At 33.7% G+C, this 25,583-nt stretch overlaps 1 protein-coding gene across 1 annotated transcript in view; it reads left to right on the top strand.

Annotated features, from left to right (window-relative positions):
* LOC108731081 (hemicentin-1) overlaps positions 1–25,583 on the top strand; it is a 121,485-nt gene that overhangs the window by 11,723 nt on the left and 84,179 nt on the right. Inside the window, exon 2 of the mRNA XM_018461168.1 lies at positions 22,799–22,974. Coding sequence (XP_018316670.1) covers positions 22,799–22,974 — 176 coding nt within the window. The remainder of the gene's footprint in view (positions 1–22,798; positions 22,975–25,583) is intronic.

A 25,583-nucleotide genomic window follows, 5' to 3' on the forward strand; every position in this document is an offset into this window, starting at 1 on the left:
ACTAAACATCTGGTTTTAGCGGTCTAAACATTTGAGTCCCGTGTTGATTCTCACGCAGCGGAGAGAACACGGACCCGAGATAATGTTTAATTGACATTTGCCAATTAAAACCATACAATTTATGCTCTAAACTTTTCCATCTTTTCTTTCTATTACATATATTACGATAAACGGTAATTCAATAAAAATGAATATTTGAATACGTTTTATTTTTTCTATAAAATAGTACACCATTAACATAACTATTTATAAATATATGTATGACTAGAATACCGACTTATCGATACAATTTTTTAATTATGTGGATGAAAGCTTTAGACAATTTGTGAGTAATATAGTTTATTAGACGATTGTGCAAATATATAGAGTTGCCTAGAATAATAGAACAAGAGCCATAAAAAAGAGAAAGCTGTTTTACATTTACTGTAACGCGTGGTAGAAAACTCGATTGTATTGCTCGATTTTTCCCGAGACAATACCGACTACGTATCGCCGTAAGGGAGAACCAAAAACAAACTATGCTCCTCTGTCTGGCGGAAACGAACCGCGTGTCTATCAATAGAGCGAGCTGCAACTCGATTTACTCTTGCTCGCGGCAAATTTGCAGATATAGTTGAATGCAACATTAATTTAAATAAGAATATTGATTTTTCTTTATTTTAATCATATCATTATTTATTGTATTACTTGTTCTAGTAGCTAATGCAGTGTCAATAATAACGGAGTCAATTAACGCATTATACATATATATTATTATATTATATATAGTATAAAGGTAATATTTGGAGCGTAAAGTTATATTATCATCGCGAAATGGAGAAGTAATTCGATTCTATGCTTTGCTAAAATTTGCGGTACCGCGAGATGTATGATCTCAAAAAAGACGAGTAACTTAAGAAAGTTTGGTGACCGCTGTTCCCGGTAGACTCGAGCTATTGAGCAGTCGGGCTGCCAAGCGTTGCGAAACGCAGTCAAGTCACGTTGAGACAACCGAAAACAAAACTGTCTGCCACTCTTCAGTCCCCCATGCCGGAAATGCATCGCGTGGTTACCCATAAAGAGGATCATGGTGAGGTACGTCGTCCAAGAGGAGAGAACGAGTGAAGAGTAGTCCAAGCGCCGGCAGTTACTTACGCTTAGGACAATTTACCTTAATTAATTAACCGGCGTTGCGACGGGGCGCTAATTTATGTTCATAGAATGATTCACCGCCACTCCTGGGCGGATTGCGGTTTAGCCTCCTTCTTCGTCCGGCTCTAGTCCGTCGACTGCATGCTCAGGCCGAAATTCGGCCGTCGCATTCTGCCAGATGAGCGAGCCACGCTAATTAGAAGTCACCGCGGAGCGTTTCGAATTGCATCCGAAAATTTGCACGGACCCTGACATTTCACGCGTCTAGTTCGTGAACGACACTATGTGTGACTTGCGAAAAGTGTCTCCGTTAGCGTCGGAAACCTTGTCACGTGGAAAGATAATACTGAGAAAATATACTTCACTTGGAAAGAAAATACTGAAAGAAAGTAAGATAAAATACAGTAATATTCTAGTAACAATTAAGAAGATTTTTTTAAATTCTGTATTACATAAAGCGCTAAGTGTGTTTTTAGGATTATAATATATTGAAAAAATTTACTAAATCCTAATGATATTTCTTTAAATAGTACTAAATAAACATTTATTTACAATGAATAAATATTTACTCAATAAAGAAATGATAGTTAAGTCAAATTAATGATTTTTGTATGAAATAAATATTATATGTTCACATTTAGTAAATATTTATTTAGAACTATTAAAACAAATTTTTATTAAAATTTAGTATCTTCTTCAGTATATATATATATAGAGTTATATTCTCCTACATTGCCATCAAATATTTTAATACGTTACTTTCTTTCATCCGATCTTCCTCTTCCTTATCTTTCTTTTGCAGTATGGCAATTTCATATCATCAAACCATTGTTAATTGCATTAAATATTTTCTTTACATTCTTAATTATGAATACTATATCGTTTCATTTTATGTGTTTTAATGCTTGAAATGTAAATTCTGTTACGTATTATTCTGTCATATTTTGTCAGTCATTCTACACTGAGAAAAATGTATGTAATTTTACATGGAAATTACACGTTCGTGACTTAAAAATTATCTAAATATGATTGGAAATTTACAATTTGCAGTAAATTTCCAATCATATTTAAGTAATTTAGATAATTTTCCAGTCATAAACATGTAATTTCCATGTAAAATTACATGCATTTTTTTCAGTGTACAATTTGAACCGTTCTAGTAAGTTTAATAACAGCAGTGTTGTTGGTGCCTCACCATTTGTGTATTTATTCATTCTTATATATTTTAAATGTAATTCTTTGAATATAATGAAATTAATTAAAAATATATTAAAATATCATTAAAAATGAACTTAATAATTTTGAAAGACTTTTTGGAAGATAATCATTTCCGTACTACTTTGCCGAAGGAACTTCCTGTTTTTGTTGCAAATGATTATAATTGCATAAGCGATTTATAATTACGTGAAAACATTTTCCGTTCTACCGAATTCCATCTACAAAACGAATTTCATGCATTACACCGTAATACCTTCCGATAACAATGAGATGAACGGTGCGCCGCGTGCTCCACGGCTGCAATATTATTTCCGCAGATTTACACGTTAAATTAAACAGGGTAAAGCAACATTGTTGCACTCTCTCGCCTCATGTTATTTTATCTCGTGCCAATCTCGCGGAGCAAATCTTTCGGGTACATTCCTGGATTTCTCCGACAGGCTGATTCAGTTTTCGCGTCTGTGTCCGTCTCTGTGTACGCGCACATGGATGTGTGCGCGACAGGACAAGTTGGGGACTCTCTAATGCCACTGACTTTATTAACAAAGCCGAATAGACGAGCTAACGTAGCTATACACACACGTAACATGCACACGCGTATGCTGACTATCGGAAGAAGAATTCGCTTGTCTGCCTGCGCGATATTAAAATCACTTGGACGAGACGCTTTCATATTAAATTTTCGTTTCCACGCGAGCGCCTCTTCGCCCATCTTCTAGGCTCTTTGACTTTCGCTTGTGAACGCTTTTTATAAACTCGTGGTAGGTTGCAGGTGTTCGCTGATATAGATCGATGCGCTTGCACCGATTTGAAAATGGTGACCCCGATATAGCTTTCAATACTTGTTTTTAATTGAATGATTCATTTAGTCAAATTCCAAAATGTGAACTCGATTATATACTCTGTTAGAGTGTATTTGATCATATTAAATCACTTTAGAATCCTCGTTGAATTTGATTCGTAAGCATGAGTGTCTCAGCAAAGCGCAATGGTCTACACAAATAGAATGGATTACATGAAGAGACTTCTATTAACAGAAGGTAAAAGCATAAATATTTGTTTTAAATTAAAAACGTGAAGCACAAACGTACATATAATACATTTTGAATTATCTACTTGTACTTGAATTATCTATTTGTACTTGTTATTATCACGGATACCAATAACTCAACCAAACAGTCGTACAGAATCTCTCTCTCTCTCTCTCTCTCTCTCTCATAGTATATAATTTATATATATATTTTATGTTATTAACATTTTCTCGCATTTTCTAATAACGTCATACTTTACGCTTTTTGGAATTTTATATTCAATGTGTTTAATTATACTTTCCGAACAGTTTGATGGAACAATAAAACCGCTGTGCACCTGCCTCTCCCCCCACTTTCTGGAGAGGAAAATGATCTCATTGTTCCATAAATTATACAGGGAGGGGGGGGGGGGTACAAAACCATACAACATTTTCATAGCATATTCTGGAGGTAAAGTAAAGTAAAAAATCCTAATACAAAAATGACGAGGCTACAATAGGTTTTAAATCATAATTAATCAAAGATAGCTAATAATATCCCGTAGAGTCCGCGTGTTCAGTCCCTTAGTTACGAGCGATCGATTAACATTTAATATTGAAATTTTTTAATCGTACAACTGATTATTAACAGAATTAGCAATTATTATTATTATTACAATTATTAAATGTAACACAAAAGTTTCACACTTCAGAAACAACATAGAAAATAATTATAAATAATAAGAATCTTGTTGAACCGTTCATATATTGGATATGAATATATAACTAATAAAAAATAGAGCCCAACGGTCGAATCTAGATCTTTGGTGCTTAAATAATTCAGTGTGAATTTAAATACTTACATATCAAATTCTGCTAAATCAAATGCGCGCTGAATTGATTTTTCGATCTTGAAATGTCATACCGGCAGAACTGTAATATTATCACAAATTAAATTGTTTAGCAATTTAATAATTTGTTGCTCATAGATATTTTACTATTAAAAAGATTTTGGTAATGCCGAAAAACATATTAAAATCTGTAAACAATTTAATGCGAAAAATATTACCTCGGCTGGGAATCGAACCCAGATCTTTAGCATTCCATCTATCGTCCTAAGTAATTATAAATTTATTACAATAAAAGACAAACAAAAAAATTAAGTAAAAGAATTGAATAAATAACAGCTGATCGTTTCATCTTCGAATAAACTGTATAATAATTTATTTAATGGACAAACAAAAGAGTAAAAAAGTAAGAGAATAAAAGAATAAGATAAATGAACTGAAGTTTATCGAAACATGGAACAATCCAACCTAAGAAAATTTAAATCTATAAGAGAATTGTGTTATTATTTTCACAAACACTCAGACGTAATAATAGAACGATGTATGAAACTTTTTATATCTTTTATAATGCTTTAAGATGTGACACATACATCAAGGCATAATTGGAATATATCTTCACTAAAAAATAATGAATATTTAATGGAAAGTCAGCTATGGTGTTAATCGTGCTTGGAAATCCGATCAAAGCGTCGACGAAAGTAGAACGAATCGCACACTAGACAACTATAGAGCGTTGGAAAAAGCGGCTGACTGAAAAAGAGCAGCGGAGTCCCGCAGTCGATTCATCGGGAATACGACTTCACCGACATAAACAGGAAAACATTCGTTTGTCGTAGCAGATCCGCATCCGCGCGCGACACGTTCACGCGAGGTGCCTCTAAATCACAGTGGCACACACAGTCGAGTTAACGGATTACAAACCCTGGCATCGGTCTAGCGCTTGCTAGGGAGGGTTCAGCAAACCCTTTTCCAGCAGGCTCGTCACACGAACTTTGATGAATTCTCTTTCCGCTCTGCGACATCGTCGCTCTGTGCTGTTTATGGATTAATTACGGTACATTAAATCGATGTCTATGCATGTGACTTGAATTCGATTGACGTAGATGACGAGATACGCGTATGCTGGAAAGGACGTGTGATGGGCATTTTAGGGACACTTAGGGAAGCTTTAGTAAAGCGGCGCATGTTGCGAACAATAAGGATAGATTGAGGCGTTCTAGTCACTAGTTTCTCAGGGATCGTTAATACACGGAAAACACGGTTTTCCTGAAATATCTAAAAATTTAACTAGATGCAGATCTCAAAATAATTTTGTTAGATCATCAAAATAATTAGGTACATATGTGAGACGCTTAAGCTGGTTGTTAGAAGGTCAAAACTTTTTACAATATTGCTCGTATGTTTGAGTGTCGTACATAAATATTTTGATAGCCCAACAAAATTATTCTCAGATTTGTATTTACCTAAATTTTTATTACAGTTACTTCAACAAAATCGTTCTTTTCGTGTAGGAATAGTCTTCTACAGCTCTTTATCGTTTCTACAAAAAGGAAAAAAAATATTTCATAAACGATTTTTTAATTGGATTGTCTTTCATAAAACTAATATTACAATTTAGGTAATATTTTTCTAATAAAGAATTAATACCTTCAAGAATTTCTACAGACTTTTAAATTGATAATTAAAACAATATTTTAAATGTATGCGTTTTATAAACTCTACGTTTATAAAAAATTTAATATCGCGCGCGTTGCCCTTTAAACGAAATTTTGAAATTTTTCTTTTCTTTTAATACGTTATCCGGATCGATGATCGTAATAAAATTCTGGTATTTAATGTCAGAACCATGTTACATGGAATACGATACGGCTTCCTATTACTACGAATATGAATACTGGGTTGCCGAGCATATACCATGTGGTTCACGTTGACATCGTGCCATAATTTTCCGAGCATTGTTCATGGAATATGCACAGTTTCAAGCACGTGTATCATCGAACTACGCGCGTATCGTTGTTGGAATTTTGGGAATGATTAAACCTCTGACGCAATTATTCACATAACTTTATTATTCAGAAAATTCTGTTTACCATGCAAGAAATAGAGGTAACAATATCAGAATAAATACATATACTTAAAACATTTGAAGAAGACTCAACAGTAGACTGGAATTTTAAATTCACTGTACATAATGTTTATTTTAACACTTTTAATATACACATATTTAAAGAATAACAATTAGAAGACAGCGATTTGTAATTCGATGAAAATATTCAGAATAAAGGGAAGAATAACAAATATTTAAAATCGCTTAATCACAGCTCATCATTCAGCTCCGTCTAGAAAGCAATCGTGATTAACGCTGTCTGTTTCAACTCACCTCATGTTTCTTAGGGTCTTAAGAAGTCCACGCGGCAATAAATCCCTCCATCGATCCATCTATGCCTTCATCCCGTGCGCATTCCGTCTTTATTTTCGTTTCTTCGACAATTTCAGTCCCGATACGCGCTCACTGACGGGCCAATGGGTTTCCGGAAAGCATTTGCCACGGTTTCTTCTTCCATCGACCACGACGGGTGGAGTTGGACGTGTACGTTACCACGGCGCGTTTCTTGTCGTCGTTTTATGCATTCGCGCTGCCGTGGCATTCGTACGAACGTGAAAAATGACCCGGTAAGAGACATTCCAAGCGCGGGGGCCTGTACAGCGCAGCTTTCTCTCCGACACAAGTATTTACTAAGATCCCTCGCGCCATTATTTACATCTAATGACTAGTAATTATGTATGTGTAATTATTTATTATATTGTAGAAATGCTCAGCGGGAAGACAAAATCGACAATTTTACCAAACCTCTTCGAAATTTCATTATCTCATACATACTTCTCGTGTTTGACAAGTCATTAAGGGTGTATGTGTCACATCTCACAGCGTTAAGATATAAAAATTTTGTAAATTATTCTATTTTTACGTCTGAGTAAAATTCCCTTATTTGCAAAGTTGATGAAACATTATAAATTTTTATATATACTAACGAAACATTAATAAATATTTGTGTAAAAATTCATTTGGATCCACATACTTGTTTAAAAGTTATTTACCTAAAATTGCAACAAAATATGGTCATTGTTTTGAATAAGCTGTTATGAGACAAACTATTTGTTTCTTTTTATTGTTGTTGGTTATTTACAACCGAAATTTTTTGGTATTGATTCTTTTGAACTGATTTTTTAGCTGATATTGTATAGCTGAAATATTCAAAATATTCCAAACGAAAATCGCTTAATAAAAAGAATAATTTTATACGAGTAAATCCTTTAATATTTAAAAATGTAGATTTTTGAACGTGCAAACATATCTTCTTGTCAAAGCGTAAGGTAAAATGGATGCAAAAGCTTCGTTGAATATAACACGGTCGTATATACAAAGTCAGGTATAATTTGTTCTGCATGTGAATTTGTTACGGAGCTTTTGCTAGCGCGCTGAACACGGCGTCGCGCGAAAGTCTTTTTTCGTTTTCCGCGACTTCCGCTTTCTGGACTACACTAATCCTACAAAGGCTCACAAATAAACCCCGCCGACATGTCTCGTTTTACGACTAATTTGACGTATTATGGTGTGCTTTCTGCATCGTAAGCCATTACATCCGCGCGCTGATGTGTCGCGAGTATATTTTTTCAGGACGTATCTGCTGTATAACGACGATCGATGTTTATATTTCTGTCGCGACGTTCGTTAAAATATCTATTTATTTAACATCCAAATTTTTATTCGTTGTCTGTTTCTTCTGTACAATTCCATTTCCTTCTTTTAGATCTTTTTCCAAATTATCGATTTTAACTTTTTATAATTATTAAAGAATAATGTCACTATTTTTTAACATATGGTCATCTTACTTTACCCTAAGATATATAACAGCTTTCTGCAGTACATTCAAATAATCTTATTAAATAGAGATTGTAATAGAAATATTTTTTAAAATCTATTAATTTTAAATTCAGTCACTATTCTATCACTCATATCAAACATAATCAAATGTAAAATAAATTATAATTAGGACCAAGTAGATCTACCTAATCTTTTAAAAAGTTTAAATATTATATAAACATTATGTGATTATTCCTCATGTTACGCACAAACAGATAATTATAACAATTTGCTTAATCAATTGTTTACATTTAAGTATCCTCATTTATTAATTGTTTACAATTAGGTATTCTATAATAATGTTTGGTAATAATAGCGTATATAAAATATAAATAGATTGTATTTTGATTATAATTGCTGAATACATATGCGCATTTATTTATCATGCTTTTAGAGATTATGTATAGTTTAGAGTATATTCTGCATAAATGATGGCGTGAACAACCAAATATAGTTGTTATTTCATCTTATAAAAGATATTTAATAACATATCATACGTGAAGGAATAGAACAGTAATTTTAAGAAGAAGATATATTTGTTAAGTTTATATAATAATACAATTATTAAAAAACAATATACAAATATTAAAAAACAAATTAAACTCCTTATGCTTTTGTTTAATATTAGAAATGATATGGAGACAGATACTTCAAAATTTTTTACGAAACGTGAACGAAGCGGAGATGAGATTCAGCGTTCGATTTTTCGCTTTGGTTAGACGCTGCCGAGCGGATTGCAAACTTGGTCGCCGCACTAGTACTCAGCTTTTTCAATAAACCGCCGAAATCGCGTATAAGAGAAAATTGAGGTCGGAGAACGACGAGGTGTAATACTTTCTTCGGCCATTATCCGTCGCGTCGCTCCGTGCAATCCAAAATTCCGGCGTATTTCCGCAAAAGTTCGATCTACGCGTAACTTCGAAAATTGATGCGTCAAAAAGCGTCAAGGAAGAGCTCCCGTATTCATTGTTGGGAAAAGCATTTTGACGTTCTGCGTTCCCGAGATGAGAAGAAGTTAGATTTTATATACTGCATTTCAAACTTAGTTTAAAAGATAAATCTTAACGTTTCAATAAAATATAAGGAAAATAAAAAGTATTTTCAGGGTTTACATTAGAATTTTAAAAAAGTAATTAGGAAAAATGTTGTCTGGATTATTTGAAAATGCGACTAATAAAGAAAAATAAATAGCACTGCAAATCGTTTAATGGGTCGGTATAATGGTTATTATGTGAAGTGAAAACGTGGCGAGCTCTGGAATTCATAAATAGTCGTCGGGAAATTTTCCAATCGACGTACGGAACGTGCAATTCCGGTGCAATCAAGCGATTTTCCGATTTAACTTCACTCCCAATAAAGGGAAACCTTTTTACCTCGTTTTAACCTACCACGAACTAGCCATCGTGATATCGTGTTACCTAATCTGATTAATAGGAATTTGGATCGCGGTTGTGCGCGCACGAGTGATTTCTCCCTTTTAGAGAGGCGAGCGTGGCACGTACCAAGCTGAAAGAGATCCTTTGCCTTCGGCGCATTTTTCAAGTTTCTCCGCGGAACCCTCTTCACTTTTCTCATCGCACCCTCCGGTACGTCGTTCTTTTTCCCATACCTTTATCTCATTTTCTTCTTCCCTGTTTACGTCGCCGTCTTCTTTCCGTTACTTCGTTTTTAATGTCCCGGCAAACGTTATCGTAACTTCCCGGCGACCATGCGCGAAACGCGATCTCACAGATACGGGCTTGTGTACAGGGTGACACGCTTGATTTTATCGCGCGCGATGTAATTCAGAGATTTACTGCGGGGTGTGTTTTTGCGGGCGAATTGCCCGCTCTCGGTTAGAACCCACTGGACAATATGAGAAGTACAAGGAGAGATAGTTAACCATAAACATATAAACATATTTTTATCGCTTACTTTTATGCCGGATGTCATAATTTACTTTAAATTGTTCTTATTTCAAATCTTTATATGTGCGAAAGAGTAATACAATTTGTAATTTTGTCTCAAGAATAAACTGTTGAGCATTTTAGAGGCACTACAAATAATTAGACATTAGATGTTAGTAACATGAACAAATAAAATCATTTATACCATTTTTATATCTGCAATTCGATCATCTGATTTATTAGCGTTTTTATTTGAAAATTTAATTATTGTTTTTAAGATGTTCTGTTAAATCGATATTAATTTAAAAATTAAAAACAATAAGGCAACGATGAAATAACGACTATTGATATTAATAAAAAAATTAAAACGATGATACATTTTACTCTTAATGTTAAATAGAATAGAAAGATATTTTCAAGTATCATATTTAATAAATAACATTGAAAGTAAAATATATCTCATTGTTTTTAATTTTTTAAAATACATTTTACTTTTAATGTTACATATAATACTTTAAAATATTATAAATTTAAAAATTAAAGCAGTAATATAATAATCGTTAAATACTTTCAAGTATTATTTAACATTAAAGGTAAAATTGTTCTTACCGTTTTTAATTTTTCATTATAATATTAATAATTGTCATATTATTGTTTTTAGCAAGATTAAAGAGGTTAGCGGCTAAAAAATCGAGCAATAATGAATGCTTGATCAAAGAGTATTATACAAGCTTTTATAAAACTGATCTTAGGAAAAAATGCAATAAATTGTTTGACGTGATGGATATTGATTTATTAAAAATGTACTATGGTTGCCTTTAACATTTGACATGGTCTTTTATTGATTTTATTATATTAGTTAAGTTATTGATTCATTGATCTTTGTGATTGTGAATTATACCGATCAACGAAATTAAGATTTAAAAAAATTTTAATCCTTGATAAAATGTTATATTATTTTAGCGATATTGATATATTGTATAAAAACTAAAGAAGACACAATAAATAGGGTCGAATTGATTTATAGTATTTATATTCTTTTGTAAATAAATTTTAATAAAATATTCTTTGATAATATCCATTATTACTCCATTTTTAAGTCAATATTCTACTTATTTTGTTTTACAAATTTACAAATAAAAACGTTAATTGTATCATTTTTATTGTTTCTAATTTTTAAATTTTGTAATATTTTAAAGTAATATTTAACATTAAAAGTAAAATATATCTTATATAATTTTTATTGTTTCCAATTTTTGCGATTAATAATAATTATTGTCGCGAGTTTTACAAAGACGATCTTTTGTTTCAATTTTACAAAGTAAAAGCATATGCTTTGCATGCGACATATGTCATATGCCCGCATATCCACGCGTAAATGTCGCACGAGTCTCACGAGCCAAGAAAGAGCAAACCGCACAGTGGAATTTCTCCGAAGGATTTCTCTCTGCTTTTTTTCCTCTCGTTTTTCTATCCCGCGTGGGAGTACTCGTTCCTTCTTTTACCGCCTCCGTTTCTTCGCTTGGCATATCGTGTCTATTGCAAGTTGGACGATCTGCTGCGACTTCAGTTTTATTAGCAGATCGAACGTCCTCTTTTACAGTTTCCATTTCCTCATATATTTTCCTCAAATCATTCACAATCTCGCATTATGACTCCGAAGCGACATACCGTTAATCTTATCATCCCTATACACTCGCCCTGTATGCTTTTTTTCTTATCTGAAGTCGTTAAATTTTGGCAGGCAACGCGGTGAATAAGAACTTCCATTCCATCTTTTTTTTAGAGTCTATTTATCTAAACCGTCGTGTGTCACTTCTTGAAATATAGTATCCATTATAAAAAAGCTTCTTTTTCTTCTATTAAGACTAAGTTTAGGTATATCTAAATACGGTTGATATCTAAATTGAGCAAATACACGTAATGGAAGAAAACTTGGCTGTAAAATTAAAAAAAAAATCGCTTTTCTGGGAAATTTAAACAGGCGCTTAAGCGGCCGTTGTGAGTACAAAGTCGCTCATCTTGATAGATCAAGAAGGAACATTTCCAAGAAATCGCCGTGCTTACCATAGAGTACCACGTGCCTGGCATGTGTTTGCACGAGTATCCGCGGTACACCCGCATGATATCTCTCATTGCCTAGCTCCGTGTTACGGATTATAAACACCGTGTAATTCAGGCAACCTCTGTGTTTCTGCTTGATGAAATGAAGTTTCTCGCGTCCGACGAAATTTGCCAGTTTCGCCACATTACTTCACGTTTGCACGACTACAACTACAAGATTGTTCTTGGCAGGTTAATTCGGGTTTTAGTCCTCCTTCTGTGTCATTTCTTCAATTAATTGCCGGATTCCTTAAATTTTCTCTAATATCCCTTTCACAGTCAGATTATAGTGTATTATGTGATTATTAATTCATTATTTTCTCTATTGTTCAGTGAATTGCGAATTTTCGACAATTCACAACGTTAAATTACATTTTTGTAGTTTTTAGATGTAATAAGTAATTTATATAAAAGTAATTTATATAAACTATAATTTATGGAAAATAATTCATAATTTATATATAGAATATATATTCATTAATTGTTCCATGGAATTTTAAGGAGAATCGAATCTAATTATTTTTTAATGTTACTTATATGTGTAAGCGGATTTAATAAAAAATCTAAGAATATATATATTTTTTTCCATCAATCGTGCGCGGGAGAACAAAAAATTTTGTACTACATTTTTCAGGGAGCCAATCTAGTGTTGTATGCGGAAAAAAGTGAATTCATTGTAATCTCGACAAATGAGATCATGCATATATATCCTTTATCCATGTGTGGTTATTCATGGTTCTCAAAATACTTTTATACCATGATACACTTTTATACCATGATATTTTACGGTATTATATCTCATACGTTGACAGCGCCAAATCTATTTACAAATACTAATCCAAGAGAAAGTTCCATTCTGTGATGGCACAATAACATTATGTATGTCGTTATTACTTCATTTATTAGCTTTGATGTTTTAACACACAAAAAGCGAGTGCAATAGAAATTCAACATTTTCTAATATAATGAAAAATGAATAAAATATAAAGAATATCAGAGTATAGTGTGTGTGTGTGTGTATGTGTTAGGAAACTTTAATTATTAAAATTATAAATTAAATTTTATCAAAATGAAATATGTTTACCATATGTCTTGAAATAACACATTCTATGTTTTTTAATCTGACTTGTAAAATCAATTTATTAAATATTAGTGTCCTTTACATTTTTAAATTTAATTTATGATTTTTAGTCTTACTTTTAAAATTAAAAACATCGTGCAAAATGAAATTCCCAAAAAAATTTTATAAAATCCTTTATAAAGAAATTATATTTGAAAGTGGACAATGGTTTGCGAAACTATCACAGATAGTAGAAGAGAATAGATAGAACGCGTATGTGGAGCACGTGGCATGCTTATTACACGCGGGAATTTGGCAAAGGCAGATGTTACACAATCCGCCATCCAATTTGTAGAAATTTTGCGTCTTTCTTCCCTCAAAATCTCGTCGCTCGATAGCACCTATGAAAACGCGGAAAGCTTCCAGCGCCGACATGTCGCCACCACGAAAGTGGAGTCTTCTCAATCGAATGACGTTGTGTAGCAGTCCTTTCACGTTATCGCGTAACATTTACTTAGAGAATGTCTTTTCGGCATCATATTGATTTTTTTAACGACGTGTTCTTCGATAAATGCAGAATTAATGAACATAAGATATTTTCTTTGCAAGAATATCGGATATCATGATTTGTCGTAAATTAGAAATTTTTGTATCTTATCTAACACGTTTGCTGAAAAACTTGAAATAAAATTTTGTCATTTATTTGTTTGAGTTTGAAGTTTTCGTAAGAAATTTTCTTCTTCCTCGCAGTAAAAATTCAAGCGAAGTCGACGACGGCCGGAAGTTGCCGCCTGCACGAAAGAACTCTATCTCTAACTGGGGCGGCTTAAGCTCGTAAACGGTTTCCCGAAGTTACTGGCGTACCAGCGAGGCGAGAAAAATTATATTCGCCCGCGACATCAAATTGGAAACAGTCTTGAGCTGTCGACGCTTCCGCAACGGAAACGGGATGGGCTTAGACAGGCGCGTCTTGAGCACTTGAAGATTTCGAAAAATCCGACCAAGGTTATTGCGAGAATGTCGCGAAACTTTTATATGAAAATGTCGCCTCTTTCTTATCGGAATTAAATTTCCACATGTAACGACCATCTGGTTAGCCTCATTTTAGCGGATTATTTTAAGCTTTGCGTGAAAAGTAATAAAGTTTGAAAGAAACCAAATGTATTAATTAGATAATGGCAATTTTAATCTTAATATTATAGGTAAACATCTATATATCGATTAAGTTTTTTCTCTTATTTATGCTATTCAATTAGTTTTGTTTAATCGATTATTCTGATTTTGCGAAATTATTACTTAAGATTTCTTAAAGAGTAGATATATAAAAATAACGAGTAATTAAAGTATAAAAGCTTTATCAATACATAAATATAACATAAAAATGCATGTATATGTAGTGGCTAACAATTACATTTAATAACATTTTTTAAAGACAACAGATATGTTATGAATCGCGATACAATGAACTTGTTAATACACAGGAGACTCATTGTCGTTCCCCTAATTAAAAATCACGCTTTAGTTTATATCATGCTGAACGTCAAGCGTACTTCCGCTTTAAGCATCGTTATAGCACTTGTGCTGAAATGGTACCTGATAGCGAGTACTACGCAGAGTGCATCCATTACCTCCACGCTTGTTTGAAGTGTCTAAATACGTGTGTCTGTATACTGAATGTACACGTATATGCAAATGCAGTTCATGCAACATCTTTTGAAGTCCCTTCTTAATACGTCATGGAAAAGCAGGTCATTGATTATTTTCAAATAAGCTTACAAATACTTCAGTTGTATCTGCGCATAATTTCTCGCATAAATAACTTCAATAAAATTGTTGTGAGAATTGAATTTCTGATTGATGTTTGTTTGACCCATTTCTATATGAGAACTATTTAACAACTGTTTGGTTGAGAAAGGTAATCGTCCTATTAATTCTATCATTAAAATAATTATTTAAATAACATATAATTTTAATTATCATTAAAATTAGATTTGTAAAAATAAGTATCATAGTAACACTAATTCTAACCCGTGAATTCCGAGAGGATCAGGGAGGCTTCCGGGATATGCGTCACTTTGCACGGGATCTCCGGAGAAGGGATCCGCGTGACGTACTTCCTCTCTCTTTTATCACGTGGACCTCTTCATTCATTGGACATGGAGTGTCTTCGGGAGTCCCTTCTATCCCCCCCCCCCATCACGGAATTTTCGGATTAAAATCGGTGTTATCATGTTAGTAAAACATACATGAAAAATTTCATATTAATTACTAATAAAGTATATTGTTTTTGATCCGGATGACAAAATTGTAACAAAATTGAAATACTTTTATCTTCTTCTTTATCGAGCAATTACCATGCAATAATGTAACTTCTATAATTTTTCGATTACACTCGTATTAGTTTCTTCTGAATTCTTTCATCTCATAGAAATAAAATTAATTCTCTTTTCTTCTTTTTTCCTTGGTTATTATTCTTCGGCTGCATTAAAGTCCCATTCTCCGTTTGGATTTCCCGTTGGTCTCATGCCACATCGTAAATTCCACCGAATCCGAACATCGTCGTCGAACTCGCAAAACAGGCCAGCATCATTTCAACGGCGGGCCTGCCCGCGAAACTATGAAATAATCTCGTCGTTAATCTTGCGCGTCGGGACGTGCTGTGCATCCCTTGAACCGGGCGGCTCCCGCTCGCGGCCTTTTCTACCTTTCCCGCTCGAAACAATGGAGGACGAAAGTTTACGGTCGCGCTAGACCACTGCGAGAATCGTATATTTTCGCCGCAACGCTCGTAAACTGTGGTCATGCTGCCAGTCGCCACATCGTAGGCGCATCTTCGATGCGTTGGTGTTGGTGTTGGAGGAAGGGCTCTGTGGCAGTACGCCACTGTGTCAACGTGTCACTGGATAATTTCAGAGTTACGCAGTTCTCTTGTTTTCTGTGCCCTCATCCCTCGTCTTTTTTCCCCACCTATACGGCAAAGAGATTTGTTCTCTGTCGAGTGCGCGCGTTTACGTACGTGTTTATCTAAGTGCATTTTGAATGAAACATGGAGGTCGTCCCGTTTACTGCTCGCACTTGCGTTCGTCTGCATGTGTGCATTACGATACAGATGGACGTGAAATAATAGCACTCGTTGTTTCGCTCGTTGTTGCGCTCGTAAGACAACAGAAGCAATATATTTGAGCTATGATTTAATAAAACGAAACAATTTGAACATATTAATCACTACTCATCTAGCTAGATCAAGAATGCGTTCCGCTCACACGCTGTAAGCATCAGTTCATCCTGTTATCTTGTTATCTATCAAATATTAAACAAGCATCATTTGTCCTTGTTTAATATTTGAGCAAGCACTGTAAGCCCAAAACGGAACTTTCAAGTGTCTGATTAAATGTCTGCACCGTTTTTACAATATATGGTTACCTAAAGATAAAAGATCAATTCATTCATGAATTTTTTGGTAACCTTTAAGTAATCACATATTGTGAAAACGGGCCTAAACAGACTATTTGCATTGAAAGATTGTCCAAATGCGTTTTCTGCAAATATTTAAATTTGAATATAAAGCTTTTCAACTATTCTTTAATTTGGAGATATCTTTTCGTATCCCAGATGTTGAAACTGATTTCTGCATGCACGTGCATGCAAATGTACGTGTATTTCAGATACGAATTTTAGGGATGCTATCCTTTATTCGTTAGTTGGATCAAAATTTGTTTTTGCTCGCGCGTGCGGATCTCAGAATGCTGCACGTCATCCGCGTTAAGAAACCGAGCGCGAGAAAAGAAGCGCGCCGAGAAGAAATATGCCAGAGGAAAACCGAGATAATGCTTCCAAGAAATAAAAATGTCGGTCGCTCGAACACGCGAATTAGGAACTTCGTAAGGAAAGTGGGATCTGGAAGGAAGTAGTCCAAGAAGATTTAGCGCGTGGCAATTTGTGGAACGTTATGTTAGTCTTCTATAGTAATTGTGACTTCACACGAGAGTTTACGAAAATGTATTGTCCCTCGGGAGACAGCAATTTCTTATCTCAATTTATCGCCCTTCGGATGAAATACAGAAGCAATAAGAAATTATATTAATTCCCTCAGTGACAAGCGCATTCGCGTTTATTTAGCAAAATAATAGCTTGAGATAAAACGGTAATTTAAATTTTCCACATGACAGGATAAATTTATAAATATTTACATTTATATATTATACATATTATATTTATTTTATAAGATACTTATACAAATATTTAAGTTTTCTCTTTTGGCGAATTATTAAATGAAATACTATTATTTATCCATTTAAGTAAATATATTTTGCATATGCAAAAGAACGAGTTTTGTATCAAAGTGCGACTGTAAAATAATTAATTATCCGGTATTGATTGTAAAAATCTGAAGAAGAGAGTCTCAATGTACGTCGTATATGTATATGCTCTTGTCTATTAAACAATATTAAAAATATTCGCTCGATATTACAGTTTTTGCGAATGCATTTATTTTTATCTGTATTTGTTTGAGCATTGAGATGTCAATCATTAAATAACGATATAGCTGAAATTGGAATAAGATCCATAAATACAGCAGCACGTATAAAAATCCTGAATGCATTCACTTAATTATTAACGCGACGACGTCTCGGCCGAATTTACGATCATCTGGTGTGATATAATGCGTCTGGCGTGACCAGACGTTTTTAGTGCCGATAAAAACATACAGATCGTATACGTGGGCAGTTTCGTTCTTTCCCGATCTTTTTAAAAAGAAGTATGCCCTCTGACGTTTTACGAAGAAAAATACTACCGACCACAGGAACGACAATGATGATGGAGGAAAGCGGCAATCTTAGTTTATGGCACATTTACGCGCGAGGAGTTTATAGTTTACGAAAATTCTGTAAGCGAAAAAAACTCTTGGGATAAAAAAGAGTGACGAGAGTAGAAGTGACCCTGTTCATACAGGGGTTGCAAGGACATTTGCAGAGGTGGCGCCTGTGATAGCTTAATAGCTAGCGAGACAAGTGGAAACGGACGGTCATAATCAGACGTGAAAATACTCTAACGTATTTGCTTAAGGAAAACCAGAGTGGAAATTGTTCCGTGAGTATGTTGATATGGTTCATGTATTTGCTCCGGAATTTCTTTATTTAATATTGCATATGATACAATGGTAGAAGAGATTTCGTGTAGGATTATGCATTTTAATCAAAAGAAGTTGTTAGTTTTATAACGTAACATACCTAATTCGTTTCTTACAGAAGTAACAATAATATTACATCAATGTTATAATTTTCTACTTAGCAATATAACTGTTATGCACAACATGTATTATGTTACACTTATATTGTTGAGTGAGAAATTATAATATAATATTAATGTAATTATACTGTAATTTATGTTTTGCAAAATATAATCGTCTATATTATTTTAAAAGAATAATTGTCTTATTTTCTTAATGTAAATATTAATTCTAAACGAGTTGGAGTTAATTTAATGTCTTCCTCCTTTCGATTTCCTATCGGAAGAACATTGGAAGTGGTAGAGACCGCGATAATGGCGACACCGGACGATTTTCATGTAATCATCCTTATTTGTGACGGTAGCTTTTTGTCAATTAATCTCGAGTTATCAGGATCTGTGGCAGGACTTTACTGTGGGGTGGAGGCATAAAGGGGTGGAGTGTTGGTCATTTGTATAACGCCAGTAGAGTGAGGTATGTATACGGGCGTTATCGCACCAGAAGAGGGATGGGAGGGAGAAGTAGTGATGGAACCAAACTAATATTTACTCCCGATTCTCAAGCAAACCAAGCGAAGATGTTCATATAAACTGCGTCAATATTAACTTCGACTTGTAAATCTCATTAGTATGCTCTCGTACTGTTAGGTATTATATTCGTGCATCTTCTAAAATATCTTTTAAAACAACGATCCATATGATATTCCAAATGTACTGAAATACACATAAAAATTAGTATTGTCTTTAATTCAATAAATTAAATATTAAATACACCACATAAAATGCAAGCAAACAATTACAAATTATTTTCTGCTACATTTTTTCGATATTTAAAGCGGTACAAGAAATCATTTTAAGTTTTCAATTTTTAAGCAGAAGTTTCGAACACGTTAGGTGATAGCGTATAAAGATTATGCACAGATGTGATAAGCGTACCGTCATATGCTTTGAGATTGAAAGAGGATATCGCAGGTTTTTGGGATAGACGTTGGTTATATGAAATGGCCAGCTCAACGAGTTACACGATGTCAACGGGTTGTTCTGGGCAGATTCGTTTGATAATTCGATAGCAATTCGTGTTTCCATCCCCTGCATTCGTCGTACGTGGATTTACCCTTGCACGCAGATTCATCCAATTAAATTTATCAGATTGCATGCGCGCGAGAGTCAAAAGGGAGACGATACACGATGATTGACAGGCGTTTGTTTTTTTGGGGTCACAGTAGTATTTTTTTCATTCTCAATCGGGACATTGCTGCTGGAAGAAGTGGTTGCACAATATCATAGTGAATTGAAATAAAAAATTTATATTCGCAGAATTTTGCGATTTTCTTTATAGAAAATCTTTTATTTTGTGGATTATATTGCATGTGAAAATGATTTCTTATTCTAAATATATTGAGAAAAAAGTTACAGTTATTATAATTTAACTGTAATTTATAGTCAGTTTTGATGCCAACTATATATATACAATATATATATATTATATATTTGATAGAATATATTTATGATTATTATTATTAATGTTATAACAATAATAACTATAAAAATGAATCTTTTAACCGTAATCATTTTACTATGCAATTATATAATTACAAATAAAAAATACTCTTTTCTCAGCATTTTGTGTAGCGTTTGACAAATTTATAGAAATACTGCATAACTGGAATACCTGATATAAAAAAAATTTGTCATAACATTTTAGTGATTGGTTTAAATAAAATAGTAAAAATAATACAGACTGTAACTGATAAAATAACTAAATGCGAGAATTAAATTTTTAAAGAGAACAAAAATTTTAATATACATTTATTTCATTCAGTTTTCTCTTTCTTGTATTAATGGACTCATAGTCAGCCAGTTTCTATTACGAACTTTCCTTTCGGATCAATCCCTGTCAACCGCCAATGAGTATCGTCGTTCGGTCTGATGATGATTGATGATGATGGAGAATATACTAACTGTTCCAAAGGTATACAGAGAACGATACGACGTATAACCCGGCAGCCGTTTGAATGATGTTTATTCGGAAACTTCGAAGACTTTATGCAACATATGTTCAGACAGCCAACAGAAATATCAAAAAGCCAGAAGGCCGTAACAAGTTAGAGTAATGACTTTTCCAAGGTTTTAGGACTATATTAACTTAAAAGTTATATAATCAAAAGGGAGAAAATCTCAATTTTAATATTGAAAGTGTAATATTGGATTTAAAGTATGATTATTTTATTTTACGTAATATTGTACGGAAATTTCGCTGGATATATCGAAAAATATTTAAATTTACATGACTCAAATAAAAGATGTTAATAATAATATAAGTATTTTATCATAATCAAACTAGCGCTAGTAAATCATATTGTCATGATTGTGAAATAATGTTTGCGGTTATTCCACAGAATTTGTGTGAATAATGCGTGCCCTTTATAATCTCCCAAAATCGAAATCGTTTGAAAGTTTGGCTTTCGCGCGACTCCTGTAGTACGTGTCACTATTCTACGTGACATGCATATTTGAAATAAATTCGATGGGTTGCGAGAGAGAGAGAAATGTATGCGAATCGAATTTATTCCAATGCCACTCGCACACGTGAAGCAAATAGATGCGAAAACGTGTGTGAATTAAAGCATAAGGAAAATTAAAGCATACTCATCTCTTCTTCATAATTCGCATATCATCTCCTACGAGTCGTACTGCAATTAGATTTTCGAGTTTTAATTTTGGAATAAATGTGTACGTATATATTGTATTGCTACAAAATCTACAAATATGAATTTATATACTCAGCGATACGTAAAAAAAAACAATACAAAATGTACGTAAAAAAAGTTTTCATAAAAATAACAAAAAATTTGTTTACTTATAGATATATGGTTCAATTATCCATGGTTTCCCATCCATAGTCAAATTGTAATTACGTATCAAGAGAACTCGAAATATGAAAATGTTTACAAGCAGGTACAAGTACTCATAATAAAAACGAAAAAGTCTCTAATCCAGTTTAACAAAACAAGTTTTTACAAATACTCAAACAATCTCTTTTATTAAACTCAATCAGTTCTACAGGCGAATCAATAAAAACATGTTATTGATCAAACACGAACTAGTTTTTATCCTCTTTTTTTAATAACTACATCTTTTATCGAAAATTTTAAAAATAAAATTGTTAGTGCGAGCGTGTTCTCGATGAAATGAATGCATATCGTTCGCTGCACACGTTTGATGTCTTTTGTCATCAAGACGAGCGTGTATTATCGCGAAAGCTGGATTATATTCTTTATAAAATAAACAATATAAAGAAAGGCAAATGAGAACGTTTTATTCTTTATACTACATGACGAACTTGAAGACGGGTAGAATTCTAAGGAGATACAAACGAGCATATACAATGAGGCAGAGTGCATAACTGTGTTCTATAAGATATTCTGCCGAAATGTCGAAGAGCGTATTACGCTTAAGAAATGAGCTGAGTTTGCTCGCTCGGCGCCAGTTCGCTACTCTTGTGCCAGTTATAACACACTTGGATTCTGGTATCTTGTAAGTAGTACATCCAGCAGTCGCGCGTTCGTAGCTGATTCAGAGTTGTGCTCTCATGGGAGACGTCTGCGAGCGCTGGTTTCCTGTCCAAAATTCGCATATATAAGTTTCATGGAGAGTGGAACACATTTCATGCGCTTCTTTGTGACGTATAGCGGCACAGCACAAGTGATTACAACGCGAACATATTAAAAAGATAGACTTCTTTCAATCCGTATGACAAAAATTTCGCATGATCTTTTGCATGCAAAAATAAGATTAGCACATCTTTTATGATTTTTAAAAAATAAATTTAATCCTTTGTGCACAATCTAGAGGGTGAAGTTTGGTTCTTCCTCCTAAAATATCTTGTAAAAAAAACTATTTGATAATGTAATAGAAATGTTTCAAAGTAATTCTAAATTTTCCCATATTTCTTTGGAAACCTAAAACAGCAGAAATCAGATTGCAGATGAAAGAAATATGATTGCAGATAAAAGATTAATAATCCTTAATTATCGTTCTATGAAACGATTTATTCTTTGTCGCTACATTGGACTGTACTAAAACTTTCTATCTCACTTTTGCAAAATTTCAAATATATATTTATTTCATTTTACGTACAACGAATGCACACTTTTCAGCCACAAAGAACAGATTTAGAATGAGAGAAAATGTCTACAATATTTCATGCGAGCATTTTTAATTCCCTTCGTTTTTTAAAATATTATATATACGCTAAGATCGGAATTATAAACAAAAGTGCAACAGAAATACAAATTAATTTTATGTATAACAGGATTTATAAGATTATATTGAGAAACATATTCATCATCGAAAGTCATGTTCACCAGATCATTATTCTCTTTCTAGCGTCAGCACACGTACGCGTGACATCCAACGAAGATGCGCAGCGGCATGTAAACGATGCCAGTAATGATTTGATAGAAGATCTGCCCGTTTTCGAGCCGACAGCAGCGAATGTCAGTGCGTTTGTGGGACAAACCGCATATCTACCGTGCCGCGTGCGAAATTTGGGTGACAAAGTAGTGAGTCTTTTCTTCTATAATTGTATTGTCACATTTTATTGTAAACACCAGACAAGAATTCTTTCATATATAATCATGAATTTAATTAAATTTTACATAATATACTTTATTCAATGCTTATGATATTTCTCATATGATTATTTATATGCTTGTTTGTTTATAATATTAATTTATAATATTAATTACGCTGGAATTATATTTATACCTTTAAAGATCACATATATTTAGCTGTGTTTATGCGGATATAATATAAACATGAAGCTATTTGAAATGCGAATTTCATTTATCATGTTACTCAGAATATATAAAGCAGGACAATTAACTCTTTGTAAACTGATAATCCCATTGACCATTTGGGATTATCCCCTTTTATTTTATAAATTACTGGTTTGATTTTTTTGAAACTTGGCCTATGGGGTAATTTGCTAATGCTTTATTCGAATCTGAGGTAAAAAAATAAAAAATTCAAAATAGTCCAATATTTCGAACAAAAATTCAAAAAAAGAAAAATCTGGTTATCATAAAATTTATAATTTTAGGAAATTTTTTAGTATTATTGAGTTCCAGTTTCATTTTAGTTGAAGTTCATTAATGCCACGCAAACAGTTAACCTAAAATGGCTTTTAAACTGTGATTATGAACTCTGTACTAGATCCAATCTTCATTGAAGGTTATTATCCTTTCGAAATTCAACATTTTTAGGGCACCGAGTTTTACGATAATCAGATTAAAAAAAATTTTTTAAGACTAATTTCCAAAATTTGAATTTTATAATTGTAAGGTATATACAAGAATTGAATTGATCTAGAAAATCTTTAGAAAGACCTTCCATAAGTTACTTTTAGTTAGAAAGCTCCGGTTCTCGAAGGAAGGGGGGTTAACAAAGGTTGTACATATGTATGTATCATTATTAATTGCAAACAGGCACTGACTAGCTCGACGGCAATTAATCTGAAAATTTACCGGAGACAGCTTCGATTCAAACAGGTTGTTTCCAGCACCCTTATCTGCATAAGGGAACCTACGTAATTAATACAGCGGCATGACAAATTGTCGCTTCCGTAATAGGGGGCCGCCAATAAATATCGCGGCCGCGATTAGAGCGCATTCCACACATGTGAACCTAGAACGTAAGGGTGGGTGTCGTAGCGCGTAGGAAATGGCGTGTCTGTGACGATATATCATGAAGAGTCATGGGGACACAGACGTCAGTGTGCTTCCTTCAAAGGTGAAATCTCTCCGATGCGTATCTCGTGGCGTTGACTAAGCACACGGCATAGATTTAACGAAGACGTATGATCGTCTTAGTATAACTTTTCTTTAGCAACCGGTCTCGCTTCTCAGCTCCCACCGCATTCCAGCCATCGTCGAAGTTTTTAGTGCTTTATGTGAATTTAGTGAACACGGTTGATTCGAATTTATTAGATTTTATGAATACGGAGTGATGCGAATTACGAAGAATGACGCAGACATATTTCTCAATCGTTTCCGGCATGAAACAAAGTAAAAAAGAAAAGATATTTTCACTTTTTTATTATATATAATCATAATCGAAGTAAACAGCAAGCGGGGAATTTGCAAATTCGCAGCTTGGGATGAATGTGAATAGAAAGGGGGAGATTCCTAAAGCATTTACATCGAAGTACGAACGCTTTATAATTTACCTACCTAAATTCTTCGCTCCGCAGAACACGCGCAAATAGAATCTTTCGAAAATTCTTGGGTCCGCTGCGAGAAAGTCTGGCAATCTGGAGTACCGGGAACACGGTTTCGCGGTAACAAGGGATGCAAAAGGAAAGGTCGATGAAACGATCGAAGCGTGCAAATTTGCGGACGACTCAGCTGCGATTCACATAGATGGTGAATCATTCCGCGAAGAATCATATACCAAGCCAATGGTCACATTCAGTGTCCGTCAGTCGGTTCGTTCACAGACACCCGTTAGATTGAAGGGCACTTGGTACCAATCGAGAATCATTCCTAGGAAACGAATGTCATACGGTTCGCTGTGCATTTTTCTCTACAAACGCAATTTTTCGGCACACCCATCCAATTTTCACGACCCACTTTTTCACGTTCCCGAATTTCCTCTCTCGTTTTAGACAGGTTTCTTTCTGCTTCTACGCAGGCTTTATTGTTATCGAGCGAATGGCAGTAAATGTATGCAACTGGTGGATGAATGCCGTTTTTGTAACGGCGCTTTGCCTTTTTCATTCGGAGTAGAAATATCCGGAATTGATGAGTGTAATTGTCCGACAGTTGATGCTTTTAAGATGTTTGATAACATTGATATTGAAAAAATAATCTGCGCGATCTTTTTCTCTTTATTGAACACACAAAGGTTTTGTCAATTTAAAAAATTTGCTGCAGAAACGTATGCTCTGATACTCCCCCCCCTCCCAATTATAATACTTAAATATTCCGTTTCTATTTAGGCTTTATACACTGTATATGTATAATACGTATATACAGATACATACGTATATACATTAAATATATAATGAATATATTAGGATAACTCCGGTATATATGCCGCACCTATCAAAAACTTAATTTATTAAGTATTATTTACTATGTTTATAGTAAACGAACTGTATCAGTAAAAACTT

The sequence above is a fragment of the Mycetomoellerius zeteki genome, unplaced genomic scaffold, assembly GCF_001594055.1.
Source record: "Mycetomoellerius zeteki isolate Tzet28-1 unplaced genomic scaffold, Tzet1.0 scaffold12, whole genome shotgun sequence".
NCBI lineage: Eukaryota > Metazoa > Arthropoda > Insecta > Hymenoptera > Formicidae > Mycetomoellerius > Mycetomoellerius zeteki.